This window comes from Trichogramma pretiosum, unplaced genomic scaffold, assembly GCF_000599845.2.
Source record: "Trichogramma pretiosum strain Unisexual culture from Peru unplaced genomic scaffold, Tpre_2.0 scaffold7, whole genome shotgun sequence".
Lineage (NCBI taxonomy): Eukaryota > Metazoa > Arthropoda > Insecta > Hymenoptera > Trichogrammatidae > Trichogramma > Trichogramma pretiosum.
The window spans coordinates 1,249,835-1,273,983 of record NW_019641639.1 but is presented as its reverse complement, the minus strand read 5'-3'; the positions used below and the strand labels follow the sequence as shown (position 1 = coordinate 1,273,983).

Sequence of the window (24,149 nt, the reverse complement as noted above, 5' to 3'; positions counted from 1 at the left end):
TAGTTTCATGGCCTCGCCTCTCTCTCTCTCTCTCTTCTCTTCACCTCTCTTCTCTCTTTCCTTTACCCCGCCCCCCGCCGGTTTCGTGTGTAGGCATGGGCGCAACGCGCGGATGACGTCATACTCGTGCGGGGAGTTCATGAAGAACATATCGTGCGCCTAGGCCCTATAATACCATATAGTAAAGAGACTCACTTCAAAACTCTTGCAGTCGCTGTATGTGCTGCCTCCTCTCTCGATGATGTTACGACCGCCGAGCGAACTCGTGTATGATATACGCACATGCACACGTGTGTGTTCCAAGCTGCACGAGCAGCTACTTCATCTTGAGCGTGTGCCGCGCTTACTCACATCGCCCAAGTTTTTCGGCGGCTAAAAAATGCATATATTATATAGAGTACGTGATATATCTATAGTATAAGTAGGCGGAGGCTGGAATTGCCAAAATGTCGATGAGGCACTGTGTACGTATACTTATATACTCGTCGTCTTCGTAGCGATAAGAAAATGTTCGTCTACGATAACAAGTTTTCCGAAGTGAAATCGTGACTAGCCCCAGCCGCGGGGCTAATCGGAATTTTAAATTTTCTCTCTCTCTCTCTCTCTCTATACGATTATATATGGGCGCTTGACACTTTCTAGCGAAAATATTACTTAGCATATATTATTATATTATATGATAGTCCACGCGTGTTTGAGAAAAGAAAAGCTTGACTGCCTCGGCGCGCAAGGGGACACTACACACGGCTTTAGGGAAATATATATATATGGCCGATTCTCTGTGAAATCGAATGGCCAAAAAAATTTTTTTTCTGCAAATATGAAAAACTTGCTGTTCCCGATGTCAGAAATGTCCCCAAATTTTATTAGAATTTTTGGGACCATCTATCACTCTTTTTCAGAGGCCCGAAGTTGGCCATTTTAGGGTTTTTTTGAAATTCATGAAAAATCACAAATATTCAAATAATTCCTGGATTAAAGTAGAATGATTCAAAAGTAAAAGTGCCCAGCAACTTTTTTGTTGGAAATTGTCCAAATTTTCAGAAAAAAAATATGCCAAAGTGATTGGAGCCACCTAAATACCTACTAGTGGGAAAACATAAAAAAAAACACAAAACAAGAAATCTACTCGAGTTCGAACCGGACTTTCATTTCCTAAACTATGTAAAAAGCTTCCCAAAGATGTCAACTACTGCCTGATAAAGTTTTGTAATGGGTCTTAAAGTTTAACTCAATGTAGATAACAATGTGTGGTGAAAAACGTGCAAAAAAGGTCAAAAATGGGCCTAAAATGCCTAAAATCACCAAAAACAGCCATTTTCAGTCCTTTTTTGCACGTTTTTCGCCATACATTATTGTCTACATTGAGTTAAACTTTAAGACCCATTACAAAACTTGATCAGGCAGTAGTTGACATCTTTGGGAAGCTTTTTACATAGTTTAGGAAATGAAAGTCCGGTTCGAACTCGAGTAGATTTCTTGTTTTATGTTTTTTTTGCAGTTTTTTTGCTTTACATTTACCTAGATTGTTCCAATCACTTTGGCATATTTTTTTCTGAAAATTCGGACAATTTCCAACAAAAAAGTTGCTGGGCACTTTTACTTTTGAATCATTCTACTTTAATCCAGGAATTATTTGAATATTTGTGATTTTTCATGAATTTCAAAAAAACCCTAAAATGGCCAACTTCGGGCCTCTGAAAAAGAGTGATAGATGGTCCCAAAAATTCTAATAAAATTTGGGGACATTTCTGACATCGGGAACAGCAAGTTTTTCATATTTGCAGAAAAAAAAATTTTTTGGCCATTCGATTTCACAGAGAATCGGCCATATACGTATAGCACTGGACGCGCGGCTCGGATTGAGCCAAGCTTTTGGCTTAACGCTTGCATATCATAATACGCGCTTTAATGCATATACCGTACGACGCGGACGGTTTACGCCTCAAGGGTACAGTCTCGTCTTTCTCTCTCTCTCTCTCTCTCTCTCTGTTTGTACAGTATATACCGAGTATACTAGTACGAGACGTGGTCGGGCCAACGTATCGCGAGCTCGGATGGGACAAAAAGCCAAGCATATACACAGAGACAACTTAGAGACTCTATTCGACGCTGCGCTCGAAAATAAACGGCAAAAGCTCGTACTCTGCGCGCACACACACGTATATATTTAGAAGTGCTTTTATAAGCCAATATATGAGGCTCGAGTTTTCGGGGAGGAGTTGGTTTTCTCTCGGCGTTGCTATTTAATCAAGTTATTTGCCTTGTAACAGTCCTACTACAGGCCTCGAGGCTCTCTGCACTTCCACCTGATTATTTTTTTTTCTTCTTCCTCCTCCTCCATCGTCTCCTTACTGCTACTCCGTTCGAAACTTCTCTCTCTCTCCCTCTCTTCTAGCCGGCAGGTAAGACAGAGAGGAGAGAGAGAGAGAGAGTAGTCGGAGCCGTGACGCGATGCCTTAATTAGACATAATAATGACTTTATAAACGAGCACGTTTTCTTTTACTTACTACTCTCTGCCTATCTCTCTCTCTCTGCCTCAGCGGCAGCGTTGTTTTTTCTTCTCTCTCCCTATACCTTTTTTTTCAAGACCGAAAACTTTTATAATTTTGCATAATTAAGGGCATCAGCGTCAAACTTTATTAAGACTTTTCCGATAGTTACTTACTCGCGCCTCCTTTTTTTTCTTCAAATAACCGAAATTGGAATTGAATAGAACATTTTAATCAAACTAGAAAAGATAGGCGTTATAAATTTTGAAAAGCGCACGAATAAAGTTTTCGGGATTGCCTATCCAACTATCGCCCCCTCTACATAATATAACTTTTGCGGGCGCAGCGTGGATATACGCTCGCGAGAATGACAAATAGCGTTTCATATTCCCTGGCCCGTCCGGCCTCGGCGTGAAAGCACGAATAATCCTTAATCTTACATTTGAAATGAAGAAGAAGTAAAAAAAAAAGAGCTCCAGACCGCGTCGAGGTCCGATATTACAACTCGACGGGGTAGGGTGTTGAAAGTATAAAAAGTCTCTGCTCTAAAATCGGAGAGAGAGAGAAGTCATAGCGGATCAGGAGAAGCGTAAAGGGAAGGAAGAAGTATAGGAAGAGTCGTCGATCTTCCAAGCGTGGGCAGCTACCATCGTGCGTGCTGCGGCGCAAGCTTAAACTTAAATTCTGATACACACACATACATACATACAGACGGCATAAAATATCCAATCTTACGCTCGAGTCGATGGGCATCAAAAGTTCTCAACCCTTATACACACAGACAGACAGACGCACTTTATACGTATACAGCAAAAGAATCACCCTTAGCGTTGCTCTATCTGCCTCGAAGCTATATCTATAAATGCGAAACGACGACGCGTAGTATACCGCTACTATATTAAGCGCGTGCGGGGCATGTTGCTGCTGCAGCGTTGCGCGCAGAATCCGAAATTCGAAGCGTTGCTGCCACTACTACTACTACTACTACTACTATGTGCCATATATATATATATGCTATACTCTCCCCGAATTCTATCGACGAGAAAGAAGGAGACGGAGATAAATAGAAAGAATGAATGTATCAAGTTGAGGATATAGGGGCGCGCATGCGATAGAGAAAAGGGAGGGAGGGGGGCGCGTTAGAGCGGTTCGCTCGCTCACTCGCTCTCTGTATATAAACACCTATATATATACGTAATAGCTTACAGATACATGCGCAACTCGGCGCGAAACTTCCCCTTTCGTTATTGCACGTGTATGTGTGTAAGCGTACTTTCTCCCTTCCATCGCGCATTGGATTTACTCACTGCTGCGCCGCTGCTGTCGCTTGTGGTATACAACATGGCCAACACACTCACACACACAACGTGCACACGAGCGAGCGGGCTTCAATGAATGTACCTACGCCGCTTACAAATACGACGAGGACGACGCCGAAGGTACGCCGAGTTGTATATATATATATGCGCCGGCATTTAGCGCCCGAAAAATATTCGGCCCATTATGAATGCTTTTCATCATGAATGTTATATGAAGCGTCTCGTCTCGCACAGAGCATCAATACGTAGAGCACAAAAATGTAAGGTGTGTATGGGGTGCATACGTCTTTGTGTGTGGGTAAATGTCTGTACGAGTGAATGAAAAGTCACCCATATTATATGGAGTACATATTATATGGAGCGGACACGGATCGATTGATTCACGAGTACTATACTCGGTATACAGCACTTAACAAGCTTATATATACGAAAGTCTTGACCTTTTTTTCCTTTTTATTTTTTTTTATTTTTTTTTTTTTTTATCTGAAACTTTTTTTTCAGATCAGAAGTCGAGGATATAAAGACGACAGCACTTATAACCGAGGATATATAATGTCATCAAAAAATATATCCGCTAAATTAAGCTTTTCGACTTATAAACGAAATAATTAACGCGCGACGTGCAATATCGATCGCAATTAAAATGTGTGCGTGCATAATATAAGCGATGTAACTCGAGAAATCCCGAACTACACGCAGCAGCACTTGGACCTCGTTGTTGAAAATGTCGCTTCTTAACTCACGGCGCTGTTGCTCAACACGAGCCGTCTTCTCGGATACGTGTATATTTAATACGTGTTGGTATACACGCCGAGTTAGAAGCAAATTGGATTTTAATCCAGTCCACACACTAGCACACACGCACACACTTGTATGCAACAGTCACCTATTAATTTCAAATGGCATCTCGATGAATAATTCATTGGTGCCGAGCACGGCAAAGCGTTGTCTTTGCAGCACAAGTCGATGTGTGTGTATGTATGTGTAACACACCTTTGCTTACACACGCGTTATTAGAATTTCTAATCGAACGTCTCTGGGTGTCCGATACCTTGTCCGAAATTTGGGGAAATTTGTGTATTAAATATTATACATCACACATGCGGCACGCGTTGGCCGATCATAATTCAAAGGCAATCATCGTCCGAATCAGTCTCGAATTTATGATAATTCGAAGCAATTAACGCGCCCGGATGAGTCAGAACATTGCGCACGCACACACACGAACACATACCCTCTACGAATACAGATTTCATTAAATCCTAGAGGTATATAGGTGTGAGCACATATTATTCGTGGGGCCGATTCGCTCTCCAAATCTTTTAATCTCGAAATTGATACAATTAGCGCCGCTCGGGATGCGCAATTGATCATTCGACTCTCAGCCGCGCGCATCGCATACGTATTCGCTTATCATTAACGAAGCAATGTTATTTTGCGCAGCAGAGCGTCTCTCTGCCACTTGTATACTATGCATACGATGTTATTGTGCTATACGTCGCGAGAAACGCTTCGCGAGGCGCGTAGTAGAAGTAGTATACTACGGGGCACCACACGGGCAAGTCACGCAGATCGATATGGGGAAGCAGACACAGAGAGATACAAGAGAGAGAATAGCGGAGAGGGATGTGAAGGGCACTTTTGAAAGGCAGAAACTTTCTCCGGCAAGCGCAAGTGTGCGTATGTGTGCGAGTTTACGACCAAGTCAAGCCAAAAACTTTGGTAGACACATGCCTATAATTGGATCATCGGGATTTTTGCGGTTTTATTTTCTTTCCTCTATAACAACAAATAACAATAACAAAGTCAAATCAAATCCCACGCGTATTTACTATAACTTAATCTACTCCGAAACCCGCGAGTGTAATGCGTACTACTACTATTACTAATATGCACTGCCACCACCACGTGTGCTTCGAATAATGATGATTTTTGCCTGTTAGGTACCTATGTACTATACTCCTCCACACTCTGCGCTCCGAAGGAATCCGACAAAAATCAGTTGTAAATCGGTGTAAACCCGATCCCCAAAGCGAATCTCGCCTTTCTCTCTCTCGCGCTCGCGCTCGGTTTACTATATATACTGCAGCTATATAGCGCGCGAGCATGAAACGGTATAAATGCCTGTTCCACCCCCCCGCCGCTTGGAGTCGATGGTTGGTTGTATGTGTGTGTGTGTGTGCACTTGTGTGCGTTAACGTAGGGGTACTACCGGCGTCGGCACTGCACACACATACACACACGCACCTGCATACACCATCGCGCGAATTTCATGTCGGTATATGCGTTTATATGCAGTAGCAGCAGCAGCAGCGGTGGATGATGGTGGCGGTGGTGGCGGCGTCAGAGGCGACGAATGAATGGACGAAGGAGAGGGGCGCAAATAGTGCGTATATATACGTATGTACGTGCATCGTTGTGTAAGTGCATGCGGCACGACTGTACGACGGTGGTGGTGGTGGCGGCGACGGCGACGGCGGCGATGCGCGCAAAAAGGGAACTCGTGTGCGCGCCTCTCTCTCGTCGTCGTCGTCTCGTGTGCTGCTGCAAGCGCCGCCACCGCCGTGACACCGTGGGCTTCTCTCCACTACCTCCATGCTCTACTCTCTCTCTCTGTGCGCGCAACTCTCTACGCTCTGCTCTCTCTCCCTCGCGAGGGATACAGTAGATAGCGGTGTAGCGCAGCATTACCCACTCAGTAGCAATATGGCCGTCGCCGAGAGCACACGGCTTGCTTGAGGCAGCAGCAGCTAGCTCTCTCAGCGACAAACACCCTCGACGAGGGAAGAGAGCGGAGACCTCCTCCCTCGTAACGTTTAAAGTTCTCTTCGGGGTAGAGAGAGAGAGAGAGAGAGAGAGAGGCCTGCAACGTCGTGCCGCAGAGTTCTTCGAACTGCTCCTAACGAATAGAAATAATAAAATAAAAAAAGGAGCGCGAGAGAGAGAGAGAGAGAAAATAATTTTTTGCCGTTGGTCCTGGTGAGCGAGAGCGAATATATCACACGCTTGTGCAGAGTGTGCTGTGTGTAACTGTGCGTGCCGCAACTTTGGTGTCGCGTGACGTGCGAGTGCGGTGTGTTGCAAAAAAAAAGAAAGAAAAGTAAATTCGAAAAAGAAAAATCAAATTCGGAGGTATTCGGAAAAAAAAGGCACGCGCGACTACTACTCGTGCGTTGATTTCGTGCGTGCTAGAGCGCGTCTATGTCTGCGCATATACAGATTTTAAAATTATTAGCAGAGCAACCCCCTGTATAGAACGTAGCAGCGGCGACGAGCTCCGAACGCAATTTTGTCATCTTACATAATTACTACATGCCACTAACAGCAGCAGCAGCAGCGTGCGAAGATGACGATGCAGCATCGGTATCAGACTCGTTTCATTAGCTTGGCTCGTTGCAGAAAAAAACCAGCAGTCGTCGAGCACTCGTCGTTGTCGTCGTCGTCTTCGGACTCATCCTGCGAGCGAGAACAGATTATCGTTATTCGACGCGGCTACGACGCCGGGGTAGCAGCAGAATCGCAGACAGTATGGTAGTGCGTGATTTTCCTCCTCTTCGCCACCGAAAAAAGAGAGGTTAAGGATCGAGTCGAGTCGAGGGAGTGCTCTGGAGTGCTGGGGCTCTGGCTGCTTGTGGGTGCCGCTGCTGCGTCTCTCTGCCTCGCACGCACACGCGTAACACGCACGCACGAGAAAAGTAACGAGTGCGCGGGGGTCGCAAATATAGTATATACATCAGAGAGAGAGAGGAAAGAGGCACACGCTCGTCGTAGTCGTCGCAGCAGGAGAGAGAGAGAAGCGTCGCTCTGCTGCAACCCCCCCGAAGAGAAAGAGAGCGAGAGGAGGGCCGATTAATTGCCTCTGCTGCGAGCCTAGTCCGTGGTGTGCTGTTGCTGCATTTTTTCCTACGCTTCGTTCGTTCGTTTTTTTCTACTCTCGTTCTTACCACGCATACCACTCGCTCGCTCTCGCTCTCTCTCAAGATGATGCAGTCGGCGGCGGTGGTGGCTGTGCAGCACCAGTCGGCGAAGGCAGCAGCAACGTGTGCTGCTACTACTACTACTGCTACTACTACTACTACTTCTACTCCCGGTTCGTACTTACACCCCCTCTTTCGTCATTGTAGCATGCTGGATTTTTTCCATTTTTTTTTTTTTGCTGCACGTTATTCAACGCATGTCTGCTCTTATATATTCGCACGCGCGAAAAAGTTACTCACCTTATTTTACACTCTCACCTCTCCCAAATCACACAAGGGTGTGTGGATTTCGTATACACATGCTCGAGCTCCTCATCTCTGCGCCGCGCAACACTGTCGGTGGGCTGCTGTGAAAATTATACTTCGCGTGTGTATTACGGTGTGTATGCATGCGGATGAGCACAAAACTTGATGTACCTTCATCTCTTGTACGTACACTCGCGCAGTCACTCGCTCACTCATCGAGTCACATATTATGCACATCTGTGTATATCGTACGCCCTCGCGAATCGTCGCCTCTATATCGCACTTTCGCGACACACAGTGAGAGAGAGAGCCAAGTGCCGATCGATGTCATATATATTTCGCTGCTGCTCTGTAATATATGTAGAGCTTCCCTTTGAGCGACACAAAAGAGACGACGCGATAAAATGTGCTCTATACATTGTACAGTGCCTATATGCATACATCTCGTTCATCGTCCGACACTTTCGCGCATTATCATTATAATTATAATTATTATAATAATAATAATAATAATAAAGACGCAGCGTGATCCACACACAAACACAAAATGCAGCGGCCGCGTATGTACGTGTTCGCATAAACTCTCGGCTCGCCCGAGAAAAACGCCAACTTATATTACAGTATACGCTGTGTACACGCGGCGCGCGGCTCGGCAGCGATGGACCCCCTTTTCTGTTGACAACCCCGGAGTATACATAAATACACATAATGCTCGGGGCTTCGTTTATGTTTTTTTTTTTTTTTCGTTGCCTTCTTTCTTAGGCGTACATACGGTACTGGCCTTCGGCCCCGCAGTACTTACATTTAGGTACGCGCGCGCGCGTGTGTACTGTGTGTGTGTGTGTGTGTCGCTGCAGAGAAAAGGGTCTCGAGAAAAGAGAGAATTCGTTGGTCGAACGTATGTACTTCGTTTATATAATACACACATGGATGCGCTCCCAAGTTTTCGCTCGATATATCTCTTATCTTCGTTCTTCTTCTTTCGCTTTTGTTTAAATAATGGCGCTTTTCTTCTTCTATACTTTCGTCGCAAAAATTGAACGCGTTAATTTTCCTCGGCTTCTCGTTTCTTATCGACCAATTTATACGTATAACGACGACGCGCTGTGATAGTGGTACTTTCATTTTAATTGACGTTCGAAAACTTTTCGGGCGCGCGGGATTATACCGAAGATTTTCATCTATCTCTCGCTCGATGTATCTGCGCTTGGCAGTGTCTCTTTAATGTTTTGGTCCGCGCCAGCTTCTTATCTCTCTCTCTAAACTCGACTCGATTATATTCTTTACCTCGAGTCAAACTTTTTGCGTCTATATACCGTATATAAACCATCCTGTCTCGAACCTCCCGCTTATTTTGTTAACGCGCGATGAAACAGGAGCGGATTAGTAGGTGGAAAAAAAAAATTATTCAAATTGATTCGTCGATGCGATGCGATCGGTCGTCGGGGCGCTTAATATGACGCGCGCGTGAATTCGTGTCGAGTCATGTACAATCACACCGCCGCGTGGTTTATTAACCTTATTAAGCTTCGATGAAAACTCGACGAGTTACGACAGATGTTTGCTTTTTAAATTACGAATAGTACCAATACCTACATCGAAATTCGATATTTTATTTTTTTTTTAGATCATAAATTCGTATTTTATGTAGCGATTTGTGAGACAAATTCATGAGAGTATTTACGGCCGGCAAATTAGGTTGGAGTCACTTTTCTATATGCAAATATTGATTGCAAACATGATTATTATCCTCTCTCTCGCGCCGGGTAATTAAGAGAGAGAGAGAGAGAGAGAGAGAGAGAGAGAGAGAGAGAAGAAATTGCACGCGCCCGACGATAGTTAGTTATAAGGCTCGAATATCGAACTTTATATACAGGCGCGATGACAGGTTAATTGCGTAAGGCTCGCTCGAGAAAACGCCTTATATAGAGCTGTGATTATCGTATAATAATAAATTTGTATACCGAGAGCTTCTAATAAATATATGCGATTATCAAACACACGGAGTGTCGAGCGAAGCTGCAGCTTATTAAGTTTAATATGCAAATCGCATTGTGTGTCGATGTTTGAAAACTTTTCGCAAGAACAGGATACAAAGCGGCATCAATTATTGAAAAGTATAAAACCCAATTTAATGTTTTAAGATATCTTACCTAGCTCTCGAGAACGACGCGATTGTAATGTATAATGTAACAAGACTTTGCGAATAAAAAAATTTCCATTTAGCACGATATTATATTAATGAAAGAATCATCTCGAATAACGATTTTAAAATGTAATTACAATCTCAAAACTCACACCGAAGAGCAGCAGCACAGAGTCCGAATCTGAAAATTGGCGATTCATCGTGGCATAACTCGATTCTAACGCATCAATAGGCAGTCTCTTGTCAAGTCTGGGATCGTTGTGTATAATTTACAAACAAAACCACGCAATTATTCAAACGCAATGTATAACAGTTCATCGATGATATACAGTCGCGTTACGTATTCTACCGTTATCCCGCGATCGTATCTTCAAATTTAGATAACATGCCGGTATGTTATAACACAACTCTCGTATCTCACGTGTCATCTTCTGATCTTCCTCTCACTTTGATTGGATTGTTTATTTACTCCTATATTTTTTTCGCGTCGAATCGATCGCTGCTCTCGCGACGCAAGCAGCAGACACCCGATACACGCGCTGCGGTATAATATAAAAAGGCCATTCAATACCCAATTCTCCCCGAAAAAAACATCCGCAAATTTTTCCAAGAAAGTCGCTCTCTTCTTTTATGCTACACCTTCCTTTTGAGCCAAAAACTCTGAAACTCTCTTGCCTCTGCACAATATAAAGTGTCTCCCAATAAACATTCTCAGGCTTATATAGGTAAATACGCGCAGGGCGACGATGTTACGATTCCATTCGGTCACTGCTAGAAAAAAAATGCGCGATAATATAATTTATGAATTTCACGGTTTTTTATTGTTACGTGCTAAAGATGCGTAAGTATTACATTTTCTCTCTCTCTCTCTCTCTCTAAAATATGTGTCCGTTACGTTCACTACACAACAGCAGTTGCGGCCGGCAGCTGCGTCTCTCTCTTTCTCTCTCTCACTCTATGCGTATATTCCCTTTCTCTCTCTCACTCTCTCGACACTATACTAGGCGAGCGCTGCGCTACGCGTATTGTTCGGGAAATCTCATTTTAGTCTGGCAACGGTTTTCGACGCAGTAGCATCTTATTTCCTCGCTTACGCTGCGTCTGTGTGTCTGCGCGTCTGCTATACGCATGTGTGTCTGAACGCGTCTTGCTGCTGCTGCTGCTGCTGCTCTTTCTCACTTTCGGAGCAACGTGAATATCACTAAACACGCGCTCGCTGCGTTAGAATGATTTCTAAAATTTATTTCCTAGGTTTTACTTTAAAACATGGGTCTGTGTTGCTTACCGAAGTTTGCCGAAGAGAAATTTCGTGAGTATTTTAGCCATTAAACAAACGAATTTAATTTAAACAATTAAACGATGTAAAGGTGGCGGATTAAAATCGTATTGACATGGCATTTTACTCGCTGCAACACGCGTTGTATGTGTGTGTGTGTGGTTAATTTTCACCCGGCTTTACACTAATACGTGTACACATTTTCTTCATTCTCATTTTTTGGTACTGCACTATTAGTGCGTAATGCGGCCCGATTATTATTGCTTATTTTTGGCATGATTGTTTAACAGCTACTTATTTTATACTTTTTTTCCACATGTGTATGAACTCACTCCAAAAGCACTATTTGTGGAAAACATTTTAATTTAACACTGCAAAAACAATGACAATTTCAATTATTATAATAACTTCCAACTTCTGAGTTATACGACATATTGTTATTTATTATTTGATAACTAAGAAGGAGGTACAAATAACAAAATGCTTTTTATTTTTTTGTACAAACAATTCGTAAATTAATTGCTTTTCATTGCTTATTATTACGAAATTAACAATAAATATAATGAAAAATTTTACGATCGATATTATATTTATTTGATATTACGACAAAGGAGGTATACCTTTAAAAGTAGTCAATTTGTAATTTTATCTTTTGTATAATCAACAAGAACTGTATCATCATATGAAATATATTGATTTACTTGACGTTTAATAATTCATTTATCGAGCGACCTCTAACACCTAAGAATTCAACTAAACTTCACTAACTTACTCGCTATAGTGACGTGTGTTTAGAAAGTACCCTACACATACATACATGCGTTTTCATACATATATATAGCACGCACAAAACTTTCAAACGCGAACTTCTGTGTGGAAAACATCTTACGTGTAAAACTATGTTTCAACTGCTATGACTTTAAATATTAGTGTTTTGAACTAATTATGCGTGTACACGTGTTTAAATACAACAATGATAAATTATGTCAACGATATTTTCCAAATGAAAACACGAGAAGCGTGAAAAATAAATATGAAATTTTTTACCTTTTTTTCCATTCAGAATCCATAAAGACTAAAGAAAACATCAGCCATGCGAGAGAAATACAAATACCTCGTCCAATTGGATTGCTCTTGAAAAAGCCAATCACAATGGAAACATTTCCATGGACGAAGGAATTTCAGGGTCTGTGCAAGTCGAGTCTGACTCCGACTCGCTCGACGACCTTAATAATGCTGATGACGTTTTTGCTTAGGTAAACAGACACAGTTTTGAGATTATTTAAACATAAAACAACCACCGTAGGAAAGCCAACTTTTCAAAAGATTGATGATTTCTTTTCTTTTAATTATAGTAATGCTAGAAAAGGTTTAGAGCTGTGTTACAAGAAATCTTTACGAGCTGCGAAATTGAAGGAAATAATTAAAGAAGCATTACCCTTCTTTACTTACCTTCGCCGTTTCGAGAATTCTGAGGTAAGGGCCCATTAATTCGTAAAATATAGACACGCTTTGTTATTTCGCTCTCTCGCGCAACAAAAGCATCTCTAGCGAGTTTCGAAAGTTTAAAGTTTTAATTCAAAGATTAAATGTAGTCATGATTTTTCGTAGCGCTTTTGCGGATTGATTTTATTTGGAAATAAAAATATGTCATCGGAGAAATGTATAAATTTAGCATTGCTAAATGGCGTCGTGTATTGAATCGATAATCTGGATTAAAAATTATAAAGCGAGAGAACATTGAGTCAATTATGTACAATGAAAGATTTGTACCCGAAATTATGAAAATAATTGAAAAATGATTTATTTTAGGATAAAAAGCAGGCACAATATTTTGAAACGATGTCTGACTTATTGGCTATTTATGTGGACCTGGAGTTGATTTCGTCAAAAAGAGACGTGCAGCCACAAACCGAAAGCATTTCGAATAGAATTTCTAGTTATATCATATTAAATCTCGGTAAGCATTATTTCTTATGCTATTTATTAATAGCTTTGTTGATATTTTATAATGAAAACTGTTTATATTTTACAGAAAATTTAACAGAGTATATGCTCGAAACTTTAATGAAAGTAAGCCTGATAAGCGAGTCCTACAACAATATACTGGATCCAGTTTTCATGTAAGTTTAATCAAGATTCTTCGGCCCTTCTCCGTGCCACTTTCAATTTATCAATTCTTTTTTGGCTTTTCAGGAGAATCTTCACTCGGATCCCCGCGAACCCGGAAACCGAGCTCATGTTCGTGCGCTATCTGCTCGTGTTCAAGCTCTGGAAGCGCATGAAGAGCAACATCAACGATCGGGCGAAGATCCAGAGCGCCGCGATGCGCTCGCTCGGTCCCGCGCTGCCCGAGGCTCTGCCCAAGTCGATCGTCGAGCGCGTCCTGCCCCAGTCCTCCGATCCGAGGATGACCAAGTCGTATCTGCGCGCGCCGATCGACTTTCGCAAGGCCTGCGCCGAATTTCTCGATTACGTACGGGAGAAGAGGTCGGCCAGGAGAAAGAACGCGGCGGCGGTGGTCGTGGACAAAGAGAGAAATTCAAGGGTTTGTATTTGAGCGATTATACGTTCCGACCCTTTTTTTTTTAATACCATGAATCATTAGGTGGAGATCGTTGCATGCTTTCTAATAATTTGCACGAAAAAAAAGTACCAAAACTTTTTTGATACACATTGTCATTTGTGGGGTGAAACGAAAATTAAAATCAGTAGTTTGAACGGAGAAAAAAAAATCCAATAAATAGGATGATGATCTATCATTTTTGTTCTAAACTTTCAGCTGAATTGTTCTAACGTCATAGAAGATGTGACAAACAAAGTAGATCGTGTAAATAGCTCTTTAAATAAAATTAATAAGTTAGATAGTACGCTCGAGTCAAAAATCGATCCCCGCGCGAATCACAATAACAATAACAATGTCGGTACGCCCAAGCAAATTACCAATAACAATATCAATAGTAAAAAAGTCAAGAACAACGATATTCTAATCGATTTGACTGACGACGACATCACGAAAGTCATCAAGCTGTCGAAGCGAAAAAAAATCGGCTGGCTCGAAGACGTAAAGAAACACACCGAGATGAGTGCCAACGGCAGCAACAAAATTACACTTTCAGCGAAGCCGAAGAGAGAAGACGCATTCGCGAGCAACTTCACGAAGATCACGATAACCCCGGAAATTCATTACGATCGCAAGGCGTTCGCGGCCAGTCCCCCGGTGAGATGCGCAAAGGCCGACGCGACCAACGACGAGTCGACTTTTGAATCCGTCGATATATCGGAGGTAAAGGACAAAAAGCCCGAGGTATCGACGACGACAACGACGGCCGACGACAAAGCTGCAGCGGCGGTGGCGGCGTCAATGGAGCAAGAAAAAACAACAACAACGACGACGCAGCAGAGTCAGACAGCGGTCGTTCAACCTCGCTTGATCGTGAGTACGCCTACGACACAGGGACAGAACAAGAAGAGGAAGTCCGACCCAATTATTGCGCCGGCCTGTGTAGAGCGTAATAATATGTCGGAAAAGGAAGAAAAGCCTGTTTCCAAAGCTCTACCTCGTCCATTGGTCGATAATAATATATTTGAAAAAGACGAAGTTATATTGCCTGCTCCTTTGACGAACGGTATATCGGAGAAGGAAAACAAACCTATCATCGAAGTCTCGAAGTCCGTTTTGGTCGTTAACAAATCCAAAAAGGACGACCATCCCGTTCCTACGGTTTTAAAATCACCCGTCGCAAAGCCGAACGAAAAAATCGACACCGAAGCCTTCAACAAATCTTCGGTGATCATCGATCCATTGATACAAAAGGACAAGATGGACGTCGACGTCGTCCCACCGCCCTGCCGAGAATATCAGCATCACAAGTCGTCTCAGATACGCGACAGTATTCTAGTATCGACCAAAAATCTACAAGACGGCGTTGCAAAAGTTGCGAAACAAATCAGTGCCTTGCGCGATGCTGATCATAATAAAAAAGTTCCGAAGAAGCAAGAGGTCGAAGAAAAGTCGGCGCCAGCAATTAACAATAAAGTATTATCGGATACCGATCATGTGTTCACTGAAATCAATAAGTCTCTCGGTCGCGAAAAATCCATCGCGGACGCGAAAGACGAGAAAACGGTACGAACCAAGCTGGACTTTGGCTCGAAGGTGATACGCGTGGCGAGCGAAGAATCGCTGCGCGAATCGAAATCGAGCCCCGTAAAGATCAAGTCACCGCTGGCGATGGATTTTAATGATAAAATCGACGAGCCCTTAATGGACGCCGAGAAGTACGCGGACATCGTTCAGGCCAACGACATCGACGGGCTCACGCTACTCGCCACGATCTCGGCGAGGCACGTCAAGGTCAAGTCGGAGCTTGAAAGCGCTGCGGCCGAGTATCTCAACGAGAAAATGATGAAGCTCGAGGCCGACACCAATCCGAGGCTGCACCAGGAGGCTGCGTACGGTCACGAGTTCAAGTTCGATCCCGCGTCCATCGACGGCAGCAACGAGCACCCCAACGTCATCCTCAACGGCGAGACCGTCCGCCTCTTCCAGAAGTCACCCAACAGCAATCTCTACATCATCAACAAGGCCGAGATGGAGGAGATCAAGTTCAACTATCAGAACAGCGCGCAGCAATTGCAGCAGCAGATCAAGACCGAGTTCAAGCCCGACCCGGAGACGGCTTATCTGCACGGCCGAGACGTCGTCGCGGAGAAGAAGCAGAAGAGCGTCGTCGTCGTGTCCCAGACGCCGCCCCCGCCCGAGCCCTACGATCATCATCGCTATCCGAGCTATCTGCCGCCGAATCCGTACTGCGCCTTCGCGCACGTGAGGGGCGCCCATCTGCACGACTGTCACTGCGCCCTGTTTCGCGCGGTGCCGGCGTACTACGTGCCGCCGACCGGAGCCCCAGCCACGTCAAATATTGTACAAAGCGATATGGCCGTCCACGAGTGTTCGAACAGTAGTAGTGGTGGAAAGAGGAAGAGAGACGAGAGCCAGGAACAACTGGAAAAAATTATGGGTAGCGCCGTGGAGCAGATGCAAAAAGAGCAGCAGCAGCAGCAGCAGCAGCAGCAGATCAAGAAGGTAAAAGTAGTCAGGTCCAGTGGTTCGAGCAGTTCCAGCTGTAGATTGCCGATAAAGAAGCGCTACATGGCCGAGCAGAAGCTGCAGGAGGAGGAGTACAATCAGCATCGTCGAACACCGGTGCCGCTCGCGGTCGAGTCGGTCTCTCCGCGAATGCTGCTCGACGACTGCCGCGACGATTCCGACATTTTCAACTTCGCGGCGGCGAGCTTGGCGATGCACGAGAAGCCACCGCAATCGCCGTCGGTGATGTTGTTGGACCTCGGGGCTACCGTGGAAGTCACGTCGAGCACGGAGTCGCCTACTACGGCTGCTGCGGCTGCTCCTCCGCAGCGTGGCAGGGGTCGACCCAGTGGTAGTGGCAGTAGCGGTGTCCCCGCGTCGCGCAAACGAAAATCGAATGCCAACGATAACGTCGGAGTCATCGTCGAGAAGAAAGCGGCCAAGAAAACGATCGTCACCAACGGCAACAGCAGCAGCAGCAGCAGCAGCAGCAACAACAACAGTAACAGCAGCAACTCGAAGAAAGCGCCCAGGGCGTCCAAGCGAGCCGTGCCCGTGGTCAATTACACGCAGCTGCAGTCCGACGATCAGGCCTCGCCGGCGTCGAAGCGCAAGCGCAAGAAAAACGCGCGATGATCGGCCGCGTTCCCGAGGATTTTTTCGCCGTCGGATCCCGGCGTGACGTCACTGAAGCTCAATCCCAAAGACATTGAAGATTACGAAGACGAGGACGAAGAAGAAGAAGAAGATCGGTTGTACGCTCTGAGAGTCGCCGCGGCCGAGCTTCCGTTAACCGTAGTAAACTCGAATAATGATAAGTCGCGAATCATTGCAGGTCAAATCAATACGTTAAGATATTTTGCCAATAAATTCGTTGCTCCCTGCTTGGGTATTTCATGAATAATTTTTTGAGATGAACTAACTAACACGATTTTAACGAATTCATTTCGATTATTATATTCTACTAACGTCGTCTGAAGTTTTTTTACGATTTAAGATTTAATAATAAGGTGAGAAAAAGTATCCTAACATTGCTATTAATACTCAGGAGACAGATTTAGTTTTTTTATTCGATTTTATTTTTCTACTCGAATGTATATTTTTTTAATGACGTGATGTAGAATCGTCAACGTTTTTAATATAAAATCTTGACTCTATTATGTTATAATTGCCAATTATAACGAACTATTTTTATACAAAAATTATTCACACGAACTTGTGAATATATTTTTTTCGATTATAAATAAATATCGAGAAACTAATTGAAAGACATAATTCAAGTTCATTCGATGCATAACTTGCATAACTTTAATAACTATATTAAATTTTCATTTCAGGTAATCCGAGCTCGACAAATTCAGCCTGGTTGAAATAGCATTAATTATTTTCTTACAATTAATTTGCAATCGGCAGAGAGTCATTCTCAAAAAGGTATTGAAAAAAAAACATTCCAGTTGGCCAACGGAATTGTTTTTGAAAAATTCCACCGAGCATGATACGAAATATCATGGTCCGCGTCAGAGAGGTGGAGGTTTCGAATTGAAACATTTTAATTATCGACTGCTCGGTACCATACTTTGTTTCTATAAGATAAGCTTTAAAGACCCCCCCGAGATAAAAAATTTTTTACATAAAATCGAGGAACAAAAAGTTCGAAACTTTTTTCTTCGTGCAACGACACGATTTTATTTGAAAAAAACTCGCCTTGCTTCGAACAGCGATTGCATTGATATTTGTAGTTAAAAAGAAGTAATTATTAATTCTAGCGAGAGTTTAACATAAATTCATCTGAGCCTTAATATCTGCATATCCTTTCCCTATTAAGAAAATTAAAAAAAATTATCGAAATGATCGCTGCTCGAAGTTCTTGATGGACATTTCTTTAATAAAAATAAACTCAAGACTTAAAAAACAATTAAAGCTAGTCAAAACGACGTGAACTCGTCACACCAATGAGTCCAAGTGTTCAAGTATTGTTTACCCACCCTTTAAAAAGTCATACAATTGACCACTTTAGTTACTTACGTTTTTAGTGAACGAAAAAGTACTTGATGTACTTAATTTTTAAATTATTAGAATCTCGTTTTAAAAGTACTTAAATAAAAAAATCGCAAAATATAGTGTGTGTTCAACGACCATAAACTATTCACATTTAACGGCGAATGTGCCAATAGATCATTTTTAAATAAATCAGTTGAATCGTCGATTCAATGGTTCATAGATACTTATAACCAAAAAAAAGTAAAAATGTTTGTAAGTCCGTGACATTCTAAACTCATATAAAGTTATAAAGATTCTCAATGCGTTATCTAAAATAAACATTACGGCTATAAAAAATTTAATTTCCGAAAAATTCGGTAATGCCGAATTTCTAGAGTTTAAATCTTGGATTCTTTACAAAAAAAATCCATAGTTCGATCCGTCAAGTGGCCAAACACACATAATTGAATGTTTGTAGTTTTGTATCGAAGCAGCTCTTTACTCTAAAAAGTAGTATTCAAAAGAAAATAAAGTAATTAAAAGATGCTTATGGTATAAATGTTGCATTCCACATAATTATAGACAAAAAAATTAAATTAAATAAATAAAATAAAAATGAAAACGAAAAAGCATGTAGTTGTTCCTGTTATCTCCGTCGAAAGGCTAAACGTTTACTTCAATGTTTGTCATCTTTTACAAAAAAAAAGTAACACATACACATTGTAAATTGTAGTCTTCTCGAGTGAAAGACTGATAATACTTAAGTCAATTTGTGAATATTGAATACTCAAAAAAAATTGTATATTTTTTTCTCGCTGTAAGTATATATTGTTTCGTGTAAATATTTGTAATTTATAATTTGTTATCATCCTCCTTACATAGGTGTAAATGTTAAATCAAAAAATAAAAAATGAAGAAAAGAAATATTTGTACAGACTACGAAAGCTTTTTTTCCTTAATAAACTAACGGTAAAAAGTGTACAATTGATTCTACATAATCATCATGATCCTATTAACAAAAGAAAAAAACGAAACAAAGTTAAAAAGTTTTCCTATCGCAATAGATGTACAAAATTAGATTTGGATTGTGGGAAGGAGAAGAGGTCTAGAAGCAGAGATAAACGGATCGAAAGTGTATTTCTAATATAACGATCTATAATTACCGTTGCCAAAACAAATTTGTTCACGAGAAAATAAAAATCATCAAAAATAATTATAATGGAGTCTACGGATGTTACGCGTTTGTGTACCAAGTTTCGAATAGAATGAAAAAAAAGAAGAAAAAAATAATATTTGTAAATAACTCTACGAATGGAAATTCTGAACATATTTGCATTTTACAGAAATATTGAAAGTGTATCTTTCAATGTGTTTTGTTGATTGAAAATAAAACTACCCTTATACTATAAATCTTTGTGAATATTCAATTTTTTTACTCCCTACCACAATATTAAAGTATTCTATAAAATAGTGCCTTTTTTGTTTTCGTCGTCAAAGGAAAAGAGGATTACTGATCGTATCAAGTTTGTCTGTGCTGAATTTTTCAGGGGTTGTTGTTGCAACACTTTTCATTCAAAAACAGTTTTTTAATCTTTATTACGGATTAAATCATTTAAATCAAAAGTTTAATTATTTTTTAACGGGATTTTCGAAAATCCAGGAAGGCAACATAGATATGTCTGAATAAAATACAATACTTTTATAATTTTTTCATTATTTTAATTATAATCAATTACTTTAGTCAATTTCAGCTTACTAACGCTATATATGCATGTTTGAAGTATCATAACAAGTTACAATAATTAAAATGTAAATAACAATAAATTTGGGTCTAGTTAATTATAACAACTATCGAAGCATCACTCGGCATTTTCCAAAGATGAAAACGCAGTAAGTAACGCAATAAAACGTAAACTAGGCAACAATAGAATATATTTATAATATGCAATTATTTAATAAGGCTAATGAGTGGAGTAAAATAATTACGTGCGTGCGATTACAAATGGAAATTGTTTCTTTTTTTTCTTCATTATATTTTCCGTAAACTGCGACTCATAACCATACCGATCCAATATTCAACGATATAACAAAACAACAAACGATTCATTATTAAAATCGTACAAACGTTCTACATCTCGAGTTTTCTCGTTTTGTTTCCAATATATACGTTGGTCACACTCACATATACACATTCATACGCACACAATCACCCACATAATACAAGATGTTATACATTGCGTCTCACCGAATATCAATCGATAGCTTGTGAGTATAATAATAATAATATGTAAAATTATATATCTAGATTTTTTTCTTCGTCTAAATCAAATTCGCAGGAAGAACGCGATATTTAATGCCACTGTTCATACCGTGCATTTCCTTACTTAATAACACAGAGACGTTCTGTACAAGTTTTCGTACTCATTTTTTTTGCACAATCCCGCGTGACATTCCAAAATTAAAATGATAATATTAGCTACCGATATTACAATGACAATAGTTAATAGTAAATTAATTAATTAACAACTGTTGTAAGTATAATATAACGTGATTAAAAAGTGAAACATTTAACAAATTCACACCTGCCACTTTTGTTATTTTTGTGCGTGCGCTCAAGCTCAAGAAAATGTTTCGTCATTTTATCGATAAAAATATATATTTATAATAATAAAATATAGCCTCTCTCACGGCGTTCATAAGACCTATAATCAAGAATTATTTTCATGCTCATAGCCTTACCAGAAGACACTTACAACTTATTTAATATTAATAATTGCGAGAGGTATATAGAGACTCGAACGACGAAAAATAAAAGAATTTTTTTGATGTACTGTGGTGGCAACACAATTGCGGCAGGTAAGCATACATGGTATATAAGATTCCTTTTCTTTATATATGTTTATGAATGTATAAGGAAGAAATTCTACGAACGACGCATTGTGAACATCGAATTATTCGGTCGAATGTAGATCTACATGATTCTTTCTCTTTACCATCTTCTCGAGATTTAAAATTTTTTCTTTCTTTCTACAATAAAGTATATATTTTTAATGTCAAAATACTGTTTCAATTAGTCTTTTGAAGATATAATTCCAAGTCATTTTTTAGAACAATGCTCGACCAACTGTTAACTGTTTTTTTTTTCGAACACATTTCATCCCTAATTATACATAAACACCCATTCAAATACAATTGCGATGAAAATGAATTTCTCAGAGCGAACGAATAGACTTCAATAACAAAGTAAGTAGTTTTTTGCAAAAATAAAATTTTTCTCGTTTCTTCCGTCTATACATTAAAACAATTGAGGGCCCAAGCTCAGCCTCCTAGCATTATATCTCACAGCCTACATAATCTAGGCCCCGTCTTAGTTTTCTTCCAACACAATTATTAAGTCTATTCTCGTTGTATTCGCTTTTTCGTGTGAACATTATATTATACTTTATAATTATATATATGTACAAAAAGATTTGTCTACTCATCATGATTATCATATCGAAGTTTTCTACAAAAATAAAATTTCGACTCATCGATATTTCTTATTGTTGTTACAATTCGTGATGATCTGTCGTACACCTCGAGACCGGGATAAAAAGAGAAACAAGCCAATAGTGTATGATATATTTTCGTTACATGTAAAGGCACTTAAATGATTATCATCGTATAACATTCATATGATATTCAAAAGGCGGCCACCAGCTTTAGCCCACCTATTTTCTCTCTCTCTCTCTCTCTATATATATATCGTAAGTATACACACACATCGTGATTCGATATCGATGATTTCCTTTCATCGGACGCGGCGCGGCGCGCGTCACATTTCGCAAAAGGGCTACCTACTGGCTACCTACTGCATTTTTCATGGAGCATCTAGCCGTGCTATGCTAGCTAGCTAGCTCTGCGCGCCTATATATATATATATACAGCATACACATACATTCTTCTGGGCAGCTTTCAATATTCAATTCGCTTCAGACACGAGAGAGCGAGGCGCATTGCGCTCGTCTCTCTTCTATTTTTATCTTTCTCTCTCTCTCTCTCTCTCGTTTTCTTTCTCCCGACGTAGTGTTCGACCGATAAAAACCGAATAATAATCACCATAGGCTCGAGCTTATAACAAAAACAAATTTTGTGTAATCTCTCTCGTGACTCTTCGTTATCACGCTTCTACGTACGTGTAGTCAGGAAAACGATAAAAAAAACGGGATAAATAACTGAAATAGTTTTTCGTGCGAGAATGTAAAAACAAAAACATGCGTCGAGTAAAGAAGAGAAGATAAAAGAGAGAGAGAGAGAGAGAGAGAGAGAGCGAATGTACACAGGACACTCCGACGACGACAACTTCGCATCGAGTAAAATAAAATATACTTAATCATAAATAATAAAGACAAAAATCAAATCCGCGCGCGAGGATTGATCATCCTCACAGATGCGTGATAATGATGTCGTCGTCGATGTCGTCCTTCTCGTCGTCGGTCTCGTCCAGCTGTCCCGCGGCCGCCGCGTCGCTGGCCGCCTGCGCCGCCTTCGGATTCTCCGCCAGGGCCTTCAGTCTCCTCTGCTTGCGCCTGTGCAGCAGCTCGACGATGGTGTAGCCGATGCTGCCGATTATCAGGACGTTGAGCATCACGTAGAGCTTCATGCGGGCGCACAGGTGGGTGCTGTAGGCGTAGGCGATGACGAAGCCCGCCGACTCCCACAGGCGGAAATTCGAGAAGGCCGCCTCCTTGTTGCGACGGAACAGCGTGCCGTAGAGGCCTGCGGAGAACAAAACGACAATTCTTCATTCATTACCTTCGAGTTTCAAAGTCATACGGATGATGATTTTCGGATTGCAGCGCGCACAGCGCGCGGTAATAATCAAAGTATCGACTTTCGTTACGTACTCGCTCGATCGAATTTATTTTTTCCGAGATTATACTTGCGCAGAGCCGAGAGAGAGAGAGCTCTTATACTATGGGTGCGCCCCTGACATCGCCCACAATTACAGTTATCATACCGTCAAAGGAATATTGACTTTTCTTTCTATCTCTCTGCAGAGTTGCTGCTGCTAGCTGTGTATATAGCTTTTTGCAATACCCCAGTGTCATTAAAAGAGAGAGAGAGAGAGAGAGAGGAAAAAATACTATAGCACTCCTGCAGCAACAACAACAATAACAAAACGAATTCATAGCTCGAGCAAATATATAGCGAGAGAGAAAACGAGAGCAGATGGCGTGTCGTTATCGAATTAAATAATATAAGTTGCCAGGGGTTTATGGTAATGAGGCCTCGAGCTATTGTGCAAGCTGTAAAGAATTTTCGTTTAGTTTTTCTGTTTTTTTTCTCCGCGCACGCAAATTTAGTCAACCTCCGCTTCTGCCCGACGGGCAATAATAAAAAAAAAATAGAGAGAAATATGGAAATACCAGCATTTATACTGCTTTTTATTCGCGAGCGACAATTGAGTCGCGCGCCTGATCAACCCGAAAAATTTGACCAAGCGGATGATGTAAGTTAGCACTGCTTAATGAAAGGACGTAATGAATAACAAGTCAAACACAAACACACGTAAATTAAAGGAGCCGGCGCCAAAAACGGCTAGAAGTAAAAGAATTAATTTTTCTATTCTTTTTTTTTC

General features: G+C 41.2%; 2 protein-coding genes across 2 annotated transcripts in view; one reads left to right on the top strand and one right to left on the bottom strand.

The window, feature by feature from the left end:
* Window positions 1–19,468, top strand: part of LOC106657099 — a 30,060-nt gene extending 10,592 nt beyond the window's left edge. Inside the window, exons 2-7 of the mRNA XM_014378402.2 lie at window positions 12,521–12,713; window positions 12,813–12,933; window positions 13,270–13,417; window positions 13,493–13,580; window positions 13,654–14,005; window positions 14,240–19,468. Of these exons, the coding sequence (XP_014233888.1) occupies window positions 12,610–12,713; window positions 12,813–12,933; window positions 13,270–13,417; window positions 13,493–13,580; window positions 13,654–14,005; window positions 14,240–17,185 (3,759 nt within the window). The 5' untranslated portion in view covers window positions 12,521–12,609 and the 3' untranslated portion in view covers window positions 17,186–19,468. The remainder of the gene's footprint in view (window positions 1–12,520; window positions 12,714–12,812; window positions 12,934–13,269; window positions 13,418–13,492; window positions 13,581–13,653; window positions 14,006–14,239) is intronic.
* A 758-nt stretch (window positions 19,469–20,226) lies between these two features.
* Window positions 20,227–24,149, bottom strand: part of LOC106657100 (UNC93-like protein) — a 35,931-nt gene continuing 32,008 nt past the window's right edge. The window contains exon 5 of the mRNA XM_014378403.2: window positions 20,227–23,287. Coding sequence (XP_014233889.1) covers window positions 22,953–23,287 — 335 coding nt within the window. The 3' untranslated portion in view covers window positions 20,227–22,952. The remainder of the gene's footprint in view (window positions 23,288–24,149) is intronic.